Raw genomic sequence first — 14,633 nt, forward strand, 5'->3', positions numbered from 1 at the left:
TTTAGCAACTTGTTAACAATCGCCTTTAGGACAAGTGAAAGCACAGGGGTGGATTACTGATGTATTTTGTGTGGTAGAATAAAATATGAAAATATCTTGAGCTTGTGTTAACCACAGACTTATTTCAGGCATTCAACCAAAAACCCATTCAAAAAACACATTGACTTCAGGACAATGGAACCAGAAGTATAAAAAAAAAAAAACTAGTTTTCAGGTTTTGGCCTAAAAATATACATCATCCCTGCAGCAGTCTATTTACACAAGCACTGAAAAATGAAGTCCCTTCTCAGACCCATGGCATACCTTCAGCAAAAGTTGTTGAACCTCCGAGGCAGACAGACTTGGGCATGACTCAAGAGTCTTGCCTTCCTCCCCGGTCACAGATCTGAATACTTAGTGTTACAGCCAGTGGATCAAATTTTCATTAGTGTGGATGCTGAAGCTCTACCGTGCTAATCCACTCCCATTAGATACACACTTTACTTGCTATAATAAGACAGTGATCTAACCAGGGCAAAAAAGAAGGTCCAAAGTGTGTCTGACACATAAGCGTTTCTACCTCAGGACGGGATACATCATCTATAGACTGGCTTCAGGGCAAAAACAGGATTTTAAAATTGGTAAGTTTTGCTATAATCAAAGGATTTGTTTGTTTTGTGATCTATGCAACTCAGTTTAAACAAGTGTTTTCAGGCCTGATATGAGATCAAAGAAGGAGTACATATGAATCTATCACAAAGAAATGATCAAATCAGATTCATTTTACTGGGGGGAAAAATATAAAAAATAAATTATTCTTCTTCTTGGCTGATTTTATTGAAGACTGGACACTATTAATATCATCATGCCTGTGCCATACACTGACGTATCTAAGGAGAAAGAGCAACAGGAGCTGTGCTCGGACACAGATGGAGGTAAGATACATCAGAAGCAGGGGGAAAAAAGCTCTGTTTCTTCAAACAGCATGCCATCTCAATGGATATGACTGATTCAATGAAAACAGCTTGAAAGCAACAGCACTATGGCATGTGGGAAAAGCAGCAAAACAGTCTGTAAAATAAAAACAGAGCCAAATTTTCACTTTCTGCTCTGGCATGTCTCAACTGCTTTGACTCGGTTCCCAAAACAGTAAGGGAATTTGTAATGTAATATGACAGCAGGAGACTAAATTCTTTGCTCCAAGGGATCATGACTCATCCACGCCTGATTCGAAAAGATCTGAACCCTCTTAAACATTACAGAACAAACAGCAGGCTGAAGTTACCCCCAGATGTCTGTGTCAAATTTAACGATTTAATCACAGCCACACATATTGTGCTTATGCTTGAAGAATCAAAATGTTGACAGAGGGACATGCTTTTGGTGATATTAATTATTTTTGATTATATACACAGTATCAATAAAAAAAACCTGTGAATGTATATGAAAAATAATGTTTTTCATTAACATTCAGAAGAATGTGATGTAATTACTAGTTTATAGTGCTGTAATTACTAGCTTATAACATTCTAATGTAGTTTCATTATGGATGGTATGCTGTGATTAATATAATGCATTTCAACATATCTGTGCATGTAAATCAGCATGTCTGAACCTGGGAAAGAAGATCAGTGTTCCTCAGGATCTCATGATGGAAGAGCTCAATCTGCTGTCAAACAGAGGATCTATAATGTTTCAGGAAAGACTCAAGAGAGTGGAGAGATTCACCTTGGAGGGTATAGCACACGGACACCTCAGTGTAAGATATCTTATTGTGTTCACCAGGTTAAAGTCAATATGAAATCAGAATGGACCCTACAAACTTGGTCCCAATGTTAACCAATAGCCAAAAAGCTATGTTATTATTTGTGACCCTGGACCACAAAACCAGTCATAAGTTGCATGGGTATATTTGTAGCAATAGCCAACAATACATTGTATGGGTCAAAATTATCGATTTTTCTTTTATGCCAAAAATCATTAGGATAAGTAAAGATCATGTTCCATGAAGATATTTTGTAAATTTCCTACCTTAAATATCAAAAATTAATTTTTGTGAGTGGATATGCATTGCTAAGGACTTCATTTGGACAACTTTAAAGGCGATTTTCTCAATATTTTGATTTTTTTTTTTTTTTTTTTTTGCACCCTCAGATTCCAGATTTTCAAATAGTTGTGTTGTATTGTCAAATATGATGTATAAATCTAAATTTGTAACGTGTCGGTGTTGTAGAGACGAGGCGTTCACGGACTTCCACAAGAAAATGGAATTTATTAATATATAACGGAGAGAAACAACATCCAATACACATAACGTAAACGTACACAAGAACAGACAAGGAGTGAAGGGAGTGGGTCCATATAAATAGGGAGTGCTGACGAGGGAGTCCAGGTGATGATGGTCTGTGATGATGGGGAGATGATGAGGGAAGTGAGTGCAGGTGTGGAGAACAGGAGGATTGTGGGAAATGGAGTCCGGGAAGACAAGGGATCTGTGACAAAATTTCTAGAAAATTGACCCTTATGACTGGTTTTGTGGTCCAGGGTCACATCAACCATTTCTATTGCGGATTAATTTTAAGATTGCAGCAATAATAACAAATAATATATTTGAATAAATCACGTTACCTTCGGGACTATCTTGAAACTTCAGCCTCCATGTCAAAAAGCCTCATCAAAAGTTTCAGGAGGAAACTCCACAATCGATACAAACTCACATTTAGGTCCGGCTCCATACTTTTCATGATCCAATTAATCCCTGATGGAGAAAATCAAGTCCTGCCCTATTTTCTTCTCATTGAAGATCCTGTTTCACTTAGAATTGTGAGTTTTATTTTACAGAAGTAAAATGTGTTGTGAAAGCTATTTGAATGTGAAACCAGGGGTGCCCAATTTTGTTCCTGGAGGGCCAATTTCCTTAAGGCTTTAGCTCCAACCTGCTGCCTGGAAGTTTCTAATCACCCTGAAGACTTTGATTAGCTAGTTTAGTTGTCTTTAATTACTGTTGAGGCTAAACTCTGTCGGAAAGCCTCCCAGGAAGGGGATTGGACACCCCAAGCTAAACTTAAGATGTTTACTGAGGCAAATTTACTAGGGAATAACTGCAGGACCACCTTCCAGCAGCATTTAGCTCTTGCCTTAATTACAACACACCTGAACCAGTTAATCAAAGTCGTCAGGATCACTAGAAACTTCAAGGCAATTGTTTTGGAGCTAAACACCTCAGGCCCACTAGGTATTAGATACTCCTGAAGTAACTATTAATCTCATACACATAAGAATAGGTTCTTTTTGCATTGCTGTAAAAACCCTCTTTTAGAACCTTTATTTTTAAGAGTGAGGTTCAGTAATAATGGATGATTATTTAACACTGCCTAGCACTTAGAGGAAAGCCTTCAAGGCCAGAACGCCATGCAAGGAGAGAAAGGAAGCGAGAACTTCAACTCTGAAATGTACATCACCCAGCCTGGAAAAAACAACCTGGTCACCACACTCAAGCACACAGTAGCTAAGAAAGGAAACCCAAGCTTGCTTGCACCTGGTAAATACAGAACAATTCTGTATGAGTACATTAATGTAACTTTTGTACCCAAAGTCAAGGGAAAACCCGATGGTCACTCATTTCTCTCACACAGGTTATGGGGGGCCTCTGAAAGAGGTTCCTCCTGAAAAGTTCAATGTCACTGTGATCCCCAAGTCTTACCAATCACCCTGGGAGGAAAAGCCCATTGACAGCGAAACACTGTTGACTACTATAAGTACCCACCTGCCTGAGCCACCTTACAAACTCACCCCAGCCAACTACAAATGTTTCAACAGGTACCCATTCAGTGTTTCCCACAGGATTTTGTGAGACTGTAGTGGGTGGACATCGGTGGACCCCCCACATTTTAAATTTAAATGCATGAATCTAGTGCATTCTAAGAGCAAAATTAAGTGACTAGATCAATGAAGAAATTTGTTCTCTTGAAAACAATTTTGTGCTCTAAAAGTAATTTATTTATTGCTGATGGTTGGGCACATTAGTCATGTACACAACATATAGTAGGCTAAATGAGAGTTCGTAAGTGGTCAAACATGTAGAGTACACATTTAAACCATTAAAAATATGTAGCAAAAGAGGTTACCTTTGTTGAATTAATTTATTAGTGGGAGCCTGTGTCTGTATTTGTGGAACTAATGGTCACTCTTTGATTTGTTAACCAATCCAGAATGCACTAAAAACACCACTTCATTATAGATAAAAATAAAAAATGAATAAAAATATATAATCATAAGCTGACCAATAAATAAATAAGTAAACTAGATGAGTATATAATTCAGCAGCAAAAAGTATTCTAGCCTAATTCTTGGAAGAAAAAAAAAGCTATGGAATGGCTTCAGATGACTTTGAATATAGTGCACAAAAACTTAATTGGTGCTAGTCTACTTATTTTGCTCTATGACTCCCACTTTTGCCATATAAAGGAGCGCAATTATCAGATGGTAATTTAAATATCGCGTCATATCCGTATTCATATTTTGAGACTGTGGCGGGCCGCCACAGTCTAGTCAATGTAGGGGAAACACTGCCATTGAACACAACTGATATTGCCGTCCTCAATAGTAAATTCAGCATTAAAGGGATAGTTCACCCAAAAATGAAAATGATCCCATGATTTACTCACCCTCAAGCCATCCTAGGTGTATATGACTATCTTCTTTCAGACGAAAACAATCAGTTATGTCCTGGCTTGATAAGATTAGTGAAGGGGGTGTGAGATTTTGAAGTCCAAAAAACTGCATCCATCAATCAAAAAAGTAATCCATACAGCTCCAGGGGGGTTAATAAAGGCCTTCTGAAGTGAGGCGATGGGTTTTTGTAAGAAAAATATCCATATTTAAAACTTTATAAACTATAACAACTAGTTTCCAGGCAGGGGGCCATACGTATGAATTCATGGCAAAAGAGTAATCCCTGACCTGACGCAATGGCACAACGCCAGAAACTAGTTATTATAGCTTATAAAGTTTTAAACATGGATATTTTTCTTACAAAAACCCATCGCTTCGCTTCGAAAGGCCTTTATTAACCCCCTAGAGCCATATGGATTATATTTATGATGAAACTATAAAACCAAATGAATTCCATTTACTTTATAAAAGTAGGTTCCTGGTCTTATTGTAAATTCTTCACATTACCCCAAAGGAAAAAAAAAAGTTTTTATGTAATCTTTGATAAAATTGTAATTTGCTCTTCTTCTGAAAAAACTTTCCTTTTTTTTTATGTCACTTATATTTTCCAGTTGAAAGGCAGTTTCACTTGAACATAAGGAATTAAGATTATGAAAGTAAAATGGGTTGCAAACAATAGAGTCCAAACGTGTCTGCCCACTTTTTAAATGCCTTGGTTCTGGAAGCATTTCTTTCAATAAAATTTTCCCATGAGTATCCTAAAATCTTTTTTTAAGAGTCATAAGCCATGACCCAAACCATTCAGCTACGTGGAAAATCACATTACAAATTTATTTAAACCAACCAAAAAAAGTAAAAAAATCTGACAATGGTACAAGAACGTGCACTTAACACCTTTAACAGCTTCTTAGCATGTCCACTCGTCTGTTAGGGAAAGTCTGATTATTTTTATAGCAATGAAAAGGGACAATCACTCTCATTCTTTACAGAGCCCCTACACCATTCGGTGGGACAGCAGGGACGGTGAGGACTCTGCCACTACCTGGTTTTGAGATGCTGCAGGCTCGCACAGAGCCACACCTAACCTGGGACAGGATGTGCCACCGGCCCAATTTCAACCGTACGCCACAGGGCTGGAGAATCCAGTACGCTACTGAGTCTCCCGATTTGTGAAGCTGGTGAATATTGGCAAAATATACGAGGGGACTGAGTTTCTGAGGGATAGCCAATACTCTACTGTGAATTGTGAGCTGAGCCATCAAATACCAATTTAAAGTTTACATACATCTTCTATTAATATGCTATGATACTGTTTACATAAACTTTCACACAGTATTTCAAAATGTGAAGCATCTTTAATGTAACCACAAACTGCACAGCTGTACATTAAAAAAAACAAAGTCTTAAAAACAATTCATGATGAACAACTGACGTTCTTTATATTTAGAGGAGAAGAAATGGACACTAGTGGGAAATGTAATATGAACAATGGAATATTCTAGAGGTGTAGGACAATACAGTGTCAAAAACAAAAATGAAGACTTCAGGCATTTAAAATAGTCAATAGTGCCCCCATTTGGTAATTGTTGGTCACTGCAACCAATTCTTTGACATTTTGCCCTAGACAGGGCATGATATACGTTTCATATTACATACAAAATAAAAACTGACAAAAAGATGGAAACCATCAAGGGTCATTATAAAACAAAAGCTTAAAAATAAACGTTTTTATCATGGTTTAAATTCTAAGATGCTGGAATTTTTCTGATGTTTTCCTTGTTCGTTATGCATTTGCATTCCATCTTACACGTGTACTCACTTGCTCTGAAAATGATTGACATATAAACAGATACCGAAAATGAGAGCACTCTGGGTTCAGTTGTTCAGCAGTCCACACTGAACAGTATGACTATCTAGGGGCCTCCACGACTCGCATGAGCGCCCATCCGCTGAGGATCCTGGGATGGGTAGTGGACCTGTCCGGGGGGCCTCATGGCCATTGGAGGGGGCATTGAAGGGGACATGGGATCCATGGTGTGGAACATAGGAGGACCAAAACCTGGAGAGAACAGATGAGGTTAATGGGATAGTGAGGCATTTCACCTTGGGTTACCAACAGGCCAAAAAAAGAGAAAGGGGGAAGTGGGTGGGGTGAAACTTACCAGGTGGTGGGGGCATGGCAACACCAGGTGGAGGAGGAAGTCCCAGGTTCATGACAGCAGGGGAGCTGGTTGGAGCCAGGTTGAAGTAGTTGGTGGAGGCATCTTCATCAGACACAGGGGGTGGGGGCAGAGCTGTTGAAAAGATTCACACACTGCTTTAACTTACGTAATATATAGTGGCCCCCAATTTATTTTGGAATAATTTTAAAGTATTACATTTATTATTTTAAATGTATTTAAATTTTAAAGCGTGACAAGTCAAGCTCCAAATAAATAAAATACATACTGTTTAAAAATAAATACATTTGAGCATTTATGAGCAGTACATTTAATTTTAGTTTTATATTTATCATTTTAAATTAAATTAGTGAGACATGTCAAGCTTCAAAATAAATAAAATAAATATTTAAAAGCAATACATGCAATTCAACATAAATACAAATAAATTAATTTAAAATTATTACATGTATAAACAGTACATTTAATCCGAATTTTATCTTAATTTATTATTAAATTATCATTGTATATTTATTTAATTTACTAGTGTTACAGGTGAATAAAAATACAAATAAAATAAATTATAGCAGACATACATTTCAGTCAGAACCAATGACATAAATTCATATTATTTTACTAAAACTAGTGTTCATTTTGTCAGCTATTTTACATTTAGTATTAGTTCTGTGTCAAATGTACCTTTTAGTTATATTTAATCAACCTTGTCCTGTTTTTGTTTAGTCAAGTTGTCGTCAACTAAATGTCTGGGTATTTTAGTCTAGTTTTAGTCAATGAAAACTAAGTCAATTTTTCATCATGCTGCATAATGATTAACCTAACAATATGATTATTTTGTGATTGCTGTCATTTGAGAAATTTATTTTTACATTTTATCAGAATTACTGCACTTTCACCAATAAGCACAAATCAATAGAATGTCGAACCATGCCCATGGTTTATTTTACCTCATCTAGTGTACTGATTCATTATAGGCTATTTATAATATAAATAAACACTCTCTGTCTACATTATGAAATCTGGTAAAACAAATTTCTCTCAGAAATGAAAACAGTGAAATTCCTAATAGTAATTACAAAATACATTAATGTTTTTCTATTAAAACAACAGCGAAAAAGACTTTGTATTGCCACAAAGAGTTTGCGCAAGTTTATTCAGCAACCTCAGTCACAAGCAATATAGTCGAGATCCATGTTTGGATTTATTACAGTTCATCACTGAGAAGGTTTGATGGCAGCAAACAGCACAAGTGGCTCGTGAAGGAACGCATACTGGCTAAAATCACTGTCATTTGAGCAGAACATCTCAAATGAAGATCGCTAAACTCCAGCTTACTTGTTTGCCAGTGTTTTCAGATCATCAGCGCTTCTTCCGCAGTGTAGAGTGCGCATGATTGCCAGATTGCAAAAATTAAATAAAACACCGGGCAGAAATTGTATCATTTTAACAGAAAAGCTCTGATTGGGGGATTTAAATTCTTGACATCTGGCAACTGCAAACACGAAATCTTGTAGTAGAGGCTTGTACAGCTGTGTCATATTTGACTCGACAAAAATAAAAAGTTTTTGCGAAAATTTTTATATTTCTCAACTTTTTGTGTCAACGGTATTGCGTATTGATATAGTCACAGTTATCATTTAATGAACTTTTTTGTCAGATTAAATATATATGTATGAGAGACTTTGGCACATACCACCAGGGAGCCCTGGCACTGGCTCCAGCCTGATTCCACTCTCCGTCACCCCATCTTTCTCTTTCCCTCGAGCTGCCTGTGACCTAAACGACACACAGCAACATTTAGTACCGCCAACACATACACGAAACTGTCTGATTTTCAGGTTTTTGCTGCATGATCAGTCACCGACCTGCCCCATTTAACATTAAGCCGGCGCCCATTAATGATGAGTTTATTAAAGGACTTCTCTGCAGCCGTCTCTGCGGCCTGCCGTGTGGCGAACTGGATGAAAGCACACTGCTGCCTTTGAACGATGGTGATGGTACGAATCTCCCCAAACTGGTAGAAGTGATTCCTTTTGTGGGGGGAAAGAAAAAATGGAATCTTTAGTCAAGAAATGACACAGAAGAGAAAAAAAGAGGATTTTTTTGCCTCTATATAATATAAAATATAAAATAAAACAGCATAAAATTAAAGACACTTTAAAAAAAAATGGTACCTAAATAAATGGGATTTTGTTAATTATTTTATAATTATGCAAGCAGCTTTAGACTGTGATTATGTGAGAGACGACATAAAACATTAACATTTTTAAAAAATTCATGTCACACCACTTAAAATTAACTAGAAAAGGCAAAAAAGGTCATTAAAAACTTGAAAAGGTGACCAATTACAGGAACTATGATACTTTCTTGATGCTGATTAATAAAATAAAAAAAAAAGTCTAAGGACAAGTTGCACGTCAACTAACCAAATATAGCTTCATGAGTTCTAATGTGCACTTACCTGAGCTCAGAGTCTGTAACGTTTTCTCCCAGCCCCCCAATATACAGTGTGGTGATGGACTTGTCTTCAGGTACGTCCAGTCTGGGCATAGTGGAGGCCCGCTTCAAGAGTTTATCAGCAACAGGATCATTAATGCCATAGTAACGGTCCTTAATGTTCTGATCAGCCAGCGGGTCATCTGGATCGGTGGGCTTTTCATGCCTGTGATATCAAAGCAATGCATTTCATCACAAACGTAACCAAAATTCACAAATGCTCATATATTTCACACCTTTAGACATGAAACAAAATTAAAATCATGACAACCAACATTGGATGTTTTGGACTTCATTGTCAAAACACCCAGTGGAGTGTGAAATGGAGAATTCTGGGTCATAGTTTTACACCGATAAAAGATTCTTAAGATGTTGCTCACCTGTACGGACACTCTTCCCCTCTCTTGCACTCCCCTTTCACCCAAAAGGAACAGATGTGAGGTCTGTTCCTCTTATAGTACGGTGTGGTACGAGCCAGTTTCAGCAGCATATCGCCACTGCTCGGTGCCTTCCCAAGCTGCCCCACAGGTCTTGTGCCATCAGAGTTAGCAATCTACAGACCAAAACATTGCAATTATTTGACCCACAGATACTTCTAAGTAGAGCCTCACGATTAATCGTAAAAAGATTGTGATCTCGATTCAAACACCCACACGATCTTACTTTATTAATAACAATGATTCACCTGTGTCTATTGAACCTTTGACACAATCACATACCGTTATTTCTGTGTTACAAATATTCAAATTATCACAGAAGTACTGAGATAAAAGTTTGAAGTTAGTATAAGTATATAAACATTAATGTCTATGATAGCGATCAAAATAGAGCAAACTACCGTTTGAAACAAACTATCAATTACATCTTATTCCACTAGGTGGTGACAAGTGACACTTACAAAATGTATGTGTCATTGAATCATTCATTCAAAAGATTTGTTCAAAAACACTGATTCATCCAGTAAAGAAACAAGTATCTATTAATGAGTCATTGAATTAATTCAAAACCATTTTTTAAAATAATTCATTAAAATTAATTGATTTTTCCAGCAATTAGAGTCCAGAAAACGTCACAAAACACATTAATAAATGCGTAATATACAGACAAATTACCTCTCTCTCCATATTCTGAGTGTAATACTCCTTATTCACATCCGATCTCGGTACTTCATCTTTAACGGACAGCCCAGTGTCACGAACCTGAATGGGCAAGCCTGTGCAAAGTGCAAAAATAATCTTTATTATTTAGGAATGTTTACAACACTGTAATATTCACGTATATATGAAGAGTTTGGTTCCAAAACGTAATAAACGGCATTTAAAAAAAAAAGTTTCTGCCAAAATCAGTATTGTATATGGTCGGTATTGAAAAGTCATTTATTAATTTGACGCAAAATGCGATATCTGTCGTGTTATTCTGTTTATGTTTTCTCCCTTTTTTTCCAAAACGGCATCTTAATTTTCCTTATCTACTTTGTGTTTTGTGATCAACAAAAACAGAAAAATGAATAATTTTGACGGCATTGATGAACCTGTTGTGGTTTCTGCGGTGGGGAAGAAACATAAGCCATTGAAATGTAATCATTTACGTGAGAAGATTAAGAAGATGAGGCACTCAAGTAATTTATAATATTAACAAGACTTGTTGAATTCATTTTGGGAGCGATGACTGAATGTATTTTTAGTGAAATGCCTGTGTATAAGATTAGTACTGACAAAGTTCAGAGGCTGTCATATATGTGAATCAACTTACTTTGTTGTGTATTTTCAATATGAAAAATAACTTTTATATTGATGGATTAATTGCATTTTGGAAAAAAAAGGTGTCATGATTTATTGCATTTTTTATAATAAACTTTTGAAAAATCAAAATCTAGATTTGAAATTTTAAAATTGCTAAGTGAAAGTTTTGAAACAGAAAATATTGGTTTTCATCTGGCCACTTTCTTGGTAAAGAAAACACATTTTTACTCAAATCAAAATTTTACTCAAATTCAAAATGGATTTATAGCGTTTTGGAACCAAAACTCTTCTCACACACACACATATATATATATATATATATATATATATATATATATATATATATATATATATATATATCTTAAGAATGATTGATAGACAGAATAAAGGATTGTGTCAGTTTCTAAACATTACTATGGAAGCCCATTTTCGCCACATAAGAAAAAAAACTAAACATGCTCTGTTAAATCACAATTATGACCAAAATTATGACATGCTAAATGGAAATTATGAGATTAAAAAGTCTATGAAAAAATATGATCTAGAAAGTTAAGATAAAAAGTCATAATTATGAAATTAAAACAGCATTTCTTATTTTGACAACACTAATGTCATCATTTTACAAACAGATATTTATATATCCACAGTATCCAGAGTATAGCCACAAATTAGGATTTTAATAACTGGAATTCTAAATCATAACAGTTCTGCATTACCATATTCCAGATCCAGGAGGCAGGTCTGACAGACATTCTTCATTTTACTGCAGGTCTGACACACTTCTGTCTTCTTAAAGCGCATCCTGACTCCAGGACACCAGCGGAACACCGTGAAGGGACGCGCACAGATCTAGAAGATAGGAAGAATACACAATAAAATAACATGCTGCACTTTCAAAATGTGGGGCAAAAAATAAGGAGTCTTTTATCAATTAATTTCCATGACTTTGCTGTGTACTGGCTAGGGATTTTGACAAATAATTTAAGAGATTACTGGACCGAATTTCCATTTGTATATCATGTACCAACCATTTGAATTAATATATTAGGCATAGAAACGTTCTGAGATGACTGTGGGAACCCAGTCAGGAGCACATTTAGCATTTTTATGAGGATGAACGCAGCAGTACCTTGCACTCCTTGCCAAATTTCTCTTTGGTCTGTTGAAGGAAATACACATACAAAGTGAAAATGTGCTTAAATACAAAAAAATAAATAAATAAATAAATAAATACAACTTGAATTCATTAATAATTAACAATAATTCGAAACAAACGAATAAGTGAAACAGCACTAACTCTACTTACCATGCGGATGTAAGGGTTTTCTCCCAAGCATGTTTGACAGAGGATGGGAAAATCCTGTTTAAATAAGCAAAAGCCATTACCATTCAAACTGAAAATAATTGTACAGTTCACTAATTACATATGTTTTTAAACTACTGTTGTTAGCCACACACACACACACACACACACACACACACACACAGTACAAAACAAAAAAAATCCAATATAACAAAGAAATAACTCTAAATGTTATGAGCCAACAATATCACTATTATAAATGCACGTTTTTGTTAAAAATAGATTAACGTTACTTAAATGTTATTGATGCTATATAAACTCTTCTGTTAACAGGACACTTATAATGGATATAATTAGCCTTTCTCGTCATTTCACTTCACTTCAAGAGAATGTTTATTTGCGTCTGTACAGAAAAGATCAGTCACAATACAGTTACTGGATAGAGGATGTTCACACTATTCAGTTTGCAGATATGGGTGATTCGATATTTATATAAAAACATTAACTATTGATGAGATAGGGTTTTCATTAGCCATAAGCTAAGACACTACAGAATGGAATCCGATTAGAAAATGTTTTCATTTTTGGCGAGCTCAAGCAAAGAACGTAAACGCACCAGTTGCAACAAGTAAAACTTCTTAAATATTCTTAAAATATGTTATACTGACCGAATCCTCCCAGTTTTGCCTGTTATAAGTGTTGGATCCTAAAGACGTCGCCATTGCTACTGGCTAGCTCGAATGGAAACTTTACCTACAATGCTTTGCGTCTATACGGCTGGGGAAGAATGGCAGCGCCACCTATTGTTTACGGAGGAATATATAAATGTCGTCCACCTCTAGATGGAAAAATTTCTGCACTAAGAATTTAATTGTAATCTTCTGAAACAAACCCTCACTTACTTTGACCTTGCCAAGTTCACCCACAGTCTGTGGAAAGACATCAGTGTCTTCGTTGTTTTTAAGGTAGAACCACTATTTGTCTTGTAAGCTTTTAGGCAGATATATTTTTATGATTATTGACATGATGATGATGATGATAATGATGAATGTTTTTTTTATAAATTAAATTTCTTTAAACTTCACACATAGAAATGCAAAATATATATATATATATATATTAAGCCCTTGTATATAACTCACCAAAACTGTGATTTGTCTGCAGTTTAGAGGGAGTCAACAAATGTGACATGGCCTAGGATGTACAAAGGAATGTAGGATGAGCAATGGCATAATAACCACTCTAATGTCATTACAGCCCCAAGACCATTAGTGTCAAAGCACTGAAGGCCATGTGATGTAAAACACTGCAGCTTATAAATAAAGAGTGACTGAGATTGTATAGACCGACTCTCCACTACAAATGATAAATGCATAATGACAAGGTCTGTCAGGCTTATACTTCTGATGTTAAACGGCATTAATATTTGAGATAAATCTAAGTTTGGAGGGCACATGTGTGATTCTGTCACTATATGAGTTTGGAGAAGCTTTATCTAAGCAACAAGAATCTATATCTATCTATCTATCTATCTATCTATCTATCTATCTATCTATCTATATATATATATCTATATATCTATCTGTCTGTCTGTCTGTCTGTCCATCCGTCCGTCTATCTATCTATCTATCTATCTATCTATCTATCTATCTATCTATCTATCTATCTATCTATCTATCTATCTGTCCATCCGTCTGTCTGTCTGTCGATCTATGTGTGTTGTGTATCTCTCTATCTCTCTATCTATGTGTGTTGTCTATCTATCTATCTATCTATCTATCTGTCTGTCTGTCTGTCTATCTATCTATCTATCTATCTATCTATCTATCTATCTATCTATCTATCTATCTACCTATGTGTGTCGTCTGTCTACCTATCTATCTGTCTGTCTGTCTGTCTGTCTGTCTGTCCGTCCGTCCATCCGGCCGTCTATCTATCTATCTATCTATCTATCTATCTATCTATCTATCTATCTATCTATCTGTCTGTCTGTCTGTCTGTCTGTCTGTCTATCTATCTATCTATCTATCTATCTATCTATCTACCTATGTGTGTTGTCTGTCTATCTATCTATCTGTCTGTCTGTCTGTCTGTCCGTCCGTCCATCTATCTATCTATCTATCTATCTATCTATCTATCTATCTATCTATCTATCTATCTATCTATCTATCTATCTATCTATCTATCTATCTATCTATCTATCTATCTATCTATCTATCTATCTATCTATCTATCTATCTGTCTGTCTGTCTGTCTGTCTGT

General features: G+C 35.8%; 2 protein-coding genes across 2 annotated transcripts; one reads left to right on the plus strand and one right to left on the minus strand.

Moving 5' to 3' along the window:
- The first annotated feature begins 454 nt into the window (after positions 1-454).
- Positions 455-6,066, plus strand: LOC125252706 (myozenin-2). Its single transcript, XM_048166228.1, has 6 exons — positions 455-620; positions 823-914; positions 1,584-1,738; positions 3,358-3,520; positions 3,615-3,798; positions 5,643-6,066. The coding sequence occupies exons 2-6, from the start codon at positions 845-847 to the stop codon at positions 5,824-5,826; spliced, it is 756 nt and encodes a 251-aa protein (XP_048022185.1). The 5' UTR covers positions 455-620; positions 823-844; the 3' UTR covers positions 5,827-6,066.
- On the minus strand, positions 5,989-13,180 carry rbm22 (RNA binding motif protein 22). The gene is made up of 11 exons (XM_048166227.1): positions 13,040-13,180; positions 12,375-12,428; positions 12,198-12,227; positions 11,785-11,917; positions 10,439-10,539; positions 9,707-9,879; positions 9,292-9,492; positions 8,696-8,860; positions 8,524-8,606; positions 6,816-6,947; positions 5,989-6,712 (listed from the first exon to the last, which is right to left on the minus strand). Exons 1-11 carry the CDS (start codon positions 13,091-13,093, stop codon positions 6,567-6,569), a joined length of 1,272 nt encoding a protein of 423 aa, XP_048022184.1. The 5' UTR covers positions 13,094-13,180; the 3' UTR covers positions 5,989-6,566.
- Between the last annotated feature and the right edge of the window lie 1,453 nt (positions 13,181-14,633).

This window comes from Megalobrama amblycephala, linkage group LG18 (assembly GCF_018812025.1).
Source record: "Megalobrama amblycephala isolate DHTTF-2021 linkage group LG18, ASM1881202v1, whole genome shotgun sequence".
Lineage (NCBI taxonomy): Eukaryota > Metazoa > Chordata > Actinopteri > Cypriniformes > Xenocyprididae > Megalobrama > Megalobrama amblycephala.

Excerpts from the sequence above, each read along its gene's own strand:
- LOC125252706 (XM_048166228.1), top strand. The coding sequence starts at position 845 with ATGCCTGTGCCATACACTGACGTATCTAAGGAGAAAGAGCAACAGGAG. Across the intron at positions 1,739-3,357 it reads TAGCACACGGACACCTCAGT|CACTTAGAGGAAAGCCTTCA; the intron begins GTAAGATATCTT and ends AACACTGCCTAG. Across the intron at positions 3,521-3,614 it reads CCCAAGCTTGCTTGCACCTG|GTTATGGGGGGCCTCTGAAA; the intron begins GTAAATACAGAA and ends TCTCTCACACAG.
- rbm22 (XM_048166227.1), bottom strand. The coding sequence starts at position 13,093 with ATGGCGACGTCTTTAGGATCCAACACTTATAACAGGCAAAACTGGGAG. Across the intron at positions 8,607-8,695 it reads CTTAATGTTAAATGGGGCAG|GTCACAGGCAGCTCGAGGGA; the intron begins GTCGGTGACTGA and ends TGTGTCGTTTAG. Across the intron at positions 6,948-8,523 it reads AGTGCCAGGGCTCCCTGGTG|CTCTGCCCCCACCCCCTGTG; the intron begins GTATGTGCCAAA and ends TCTTTTCAACAG.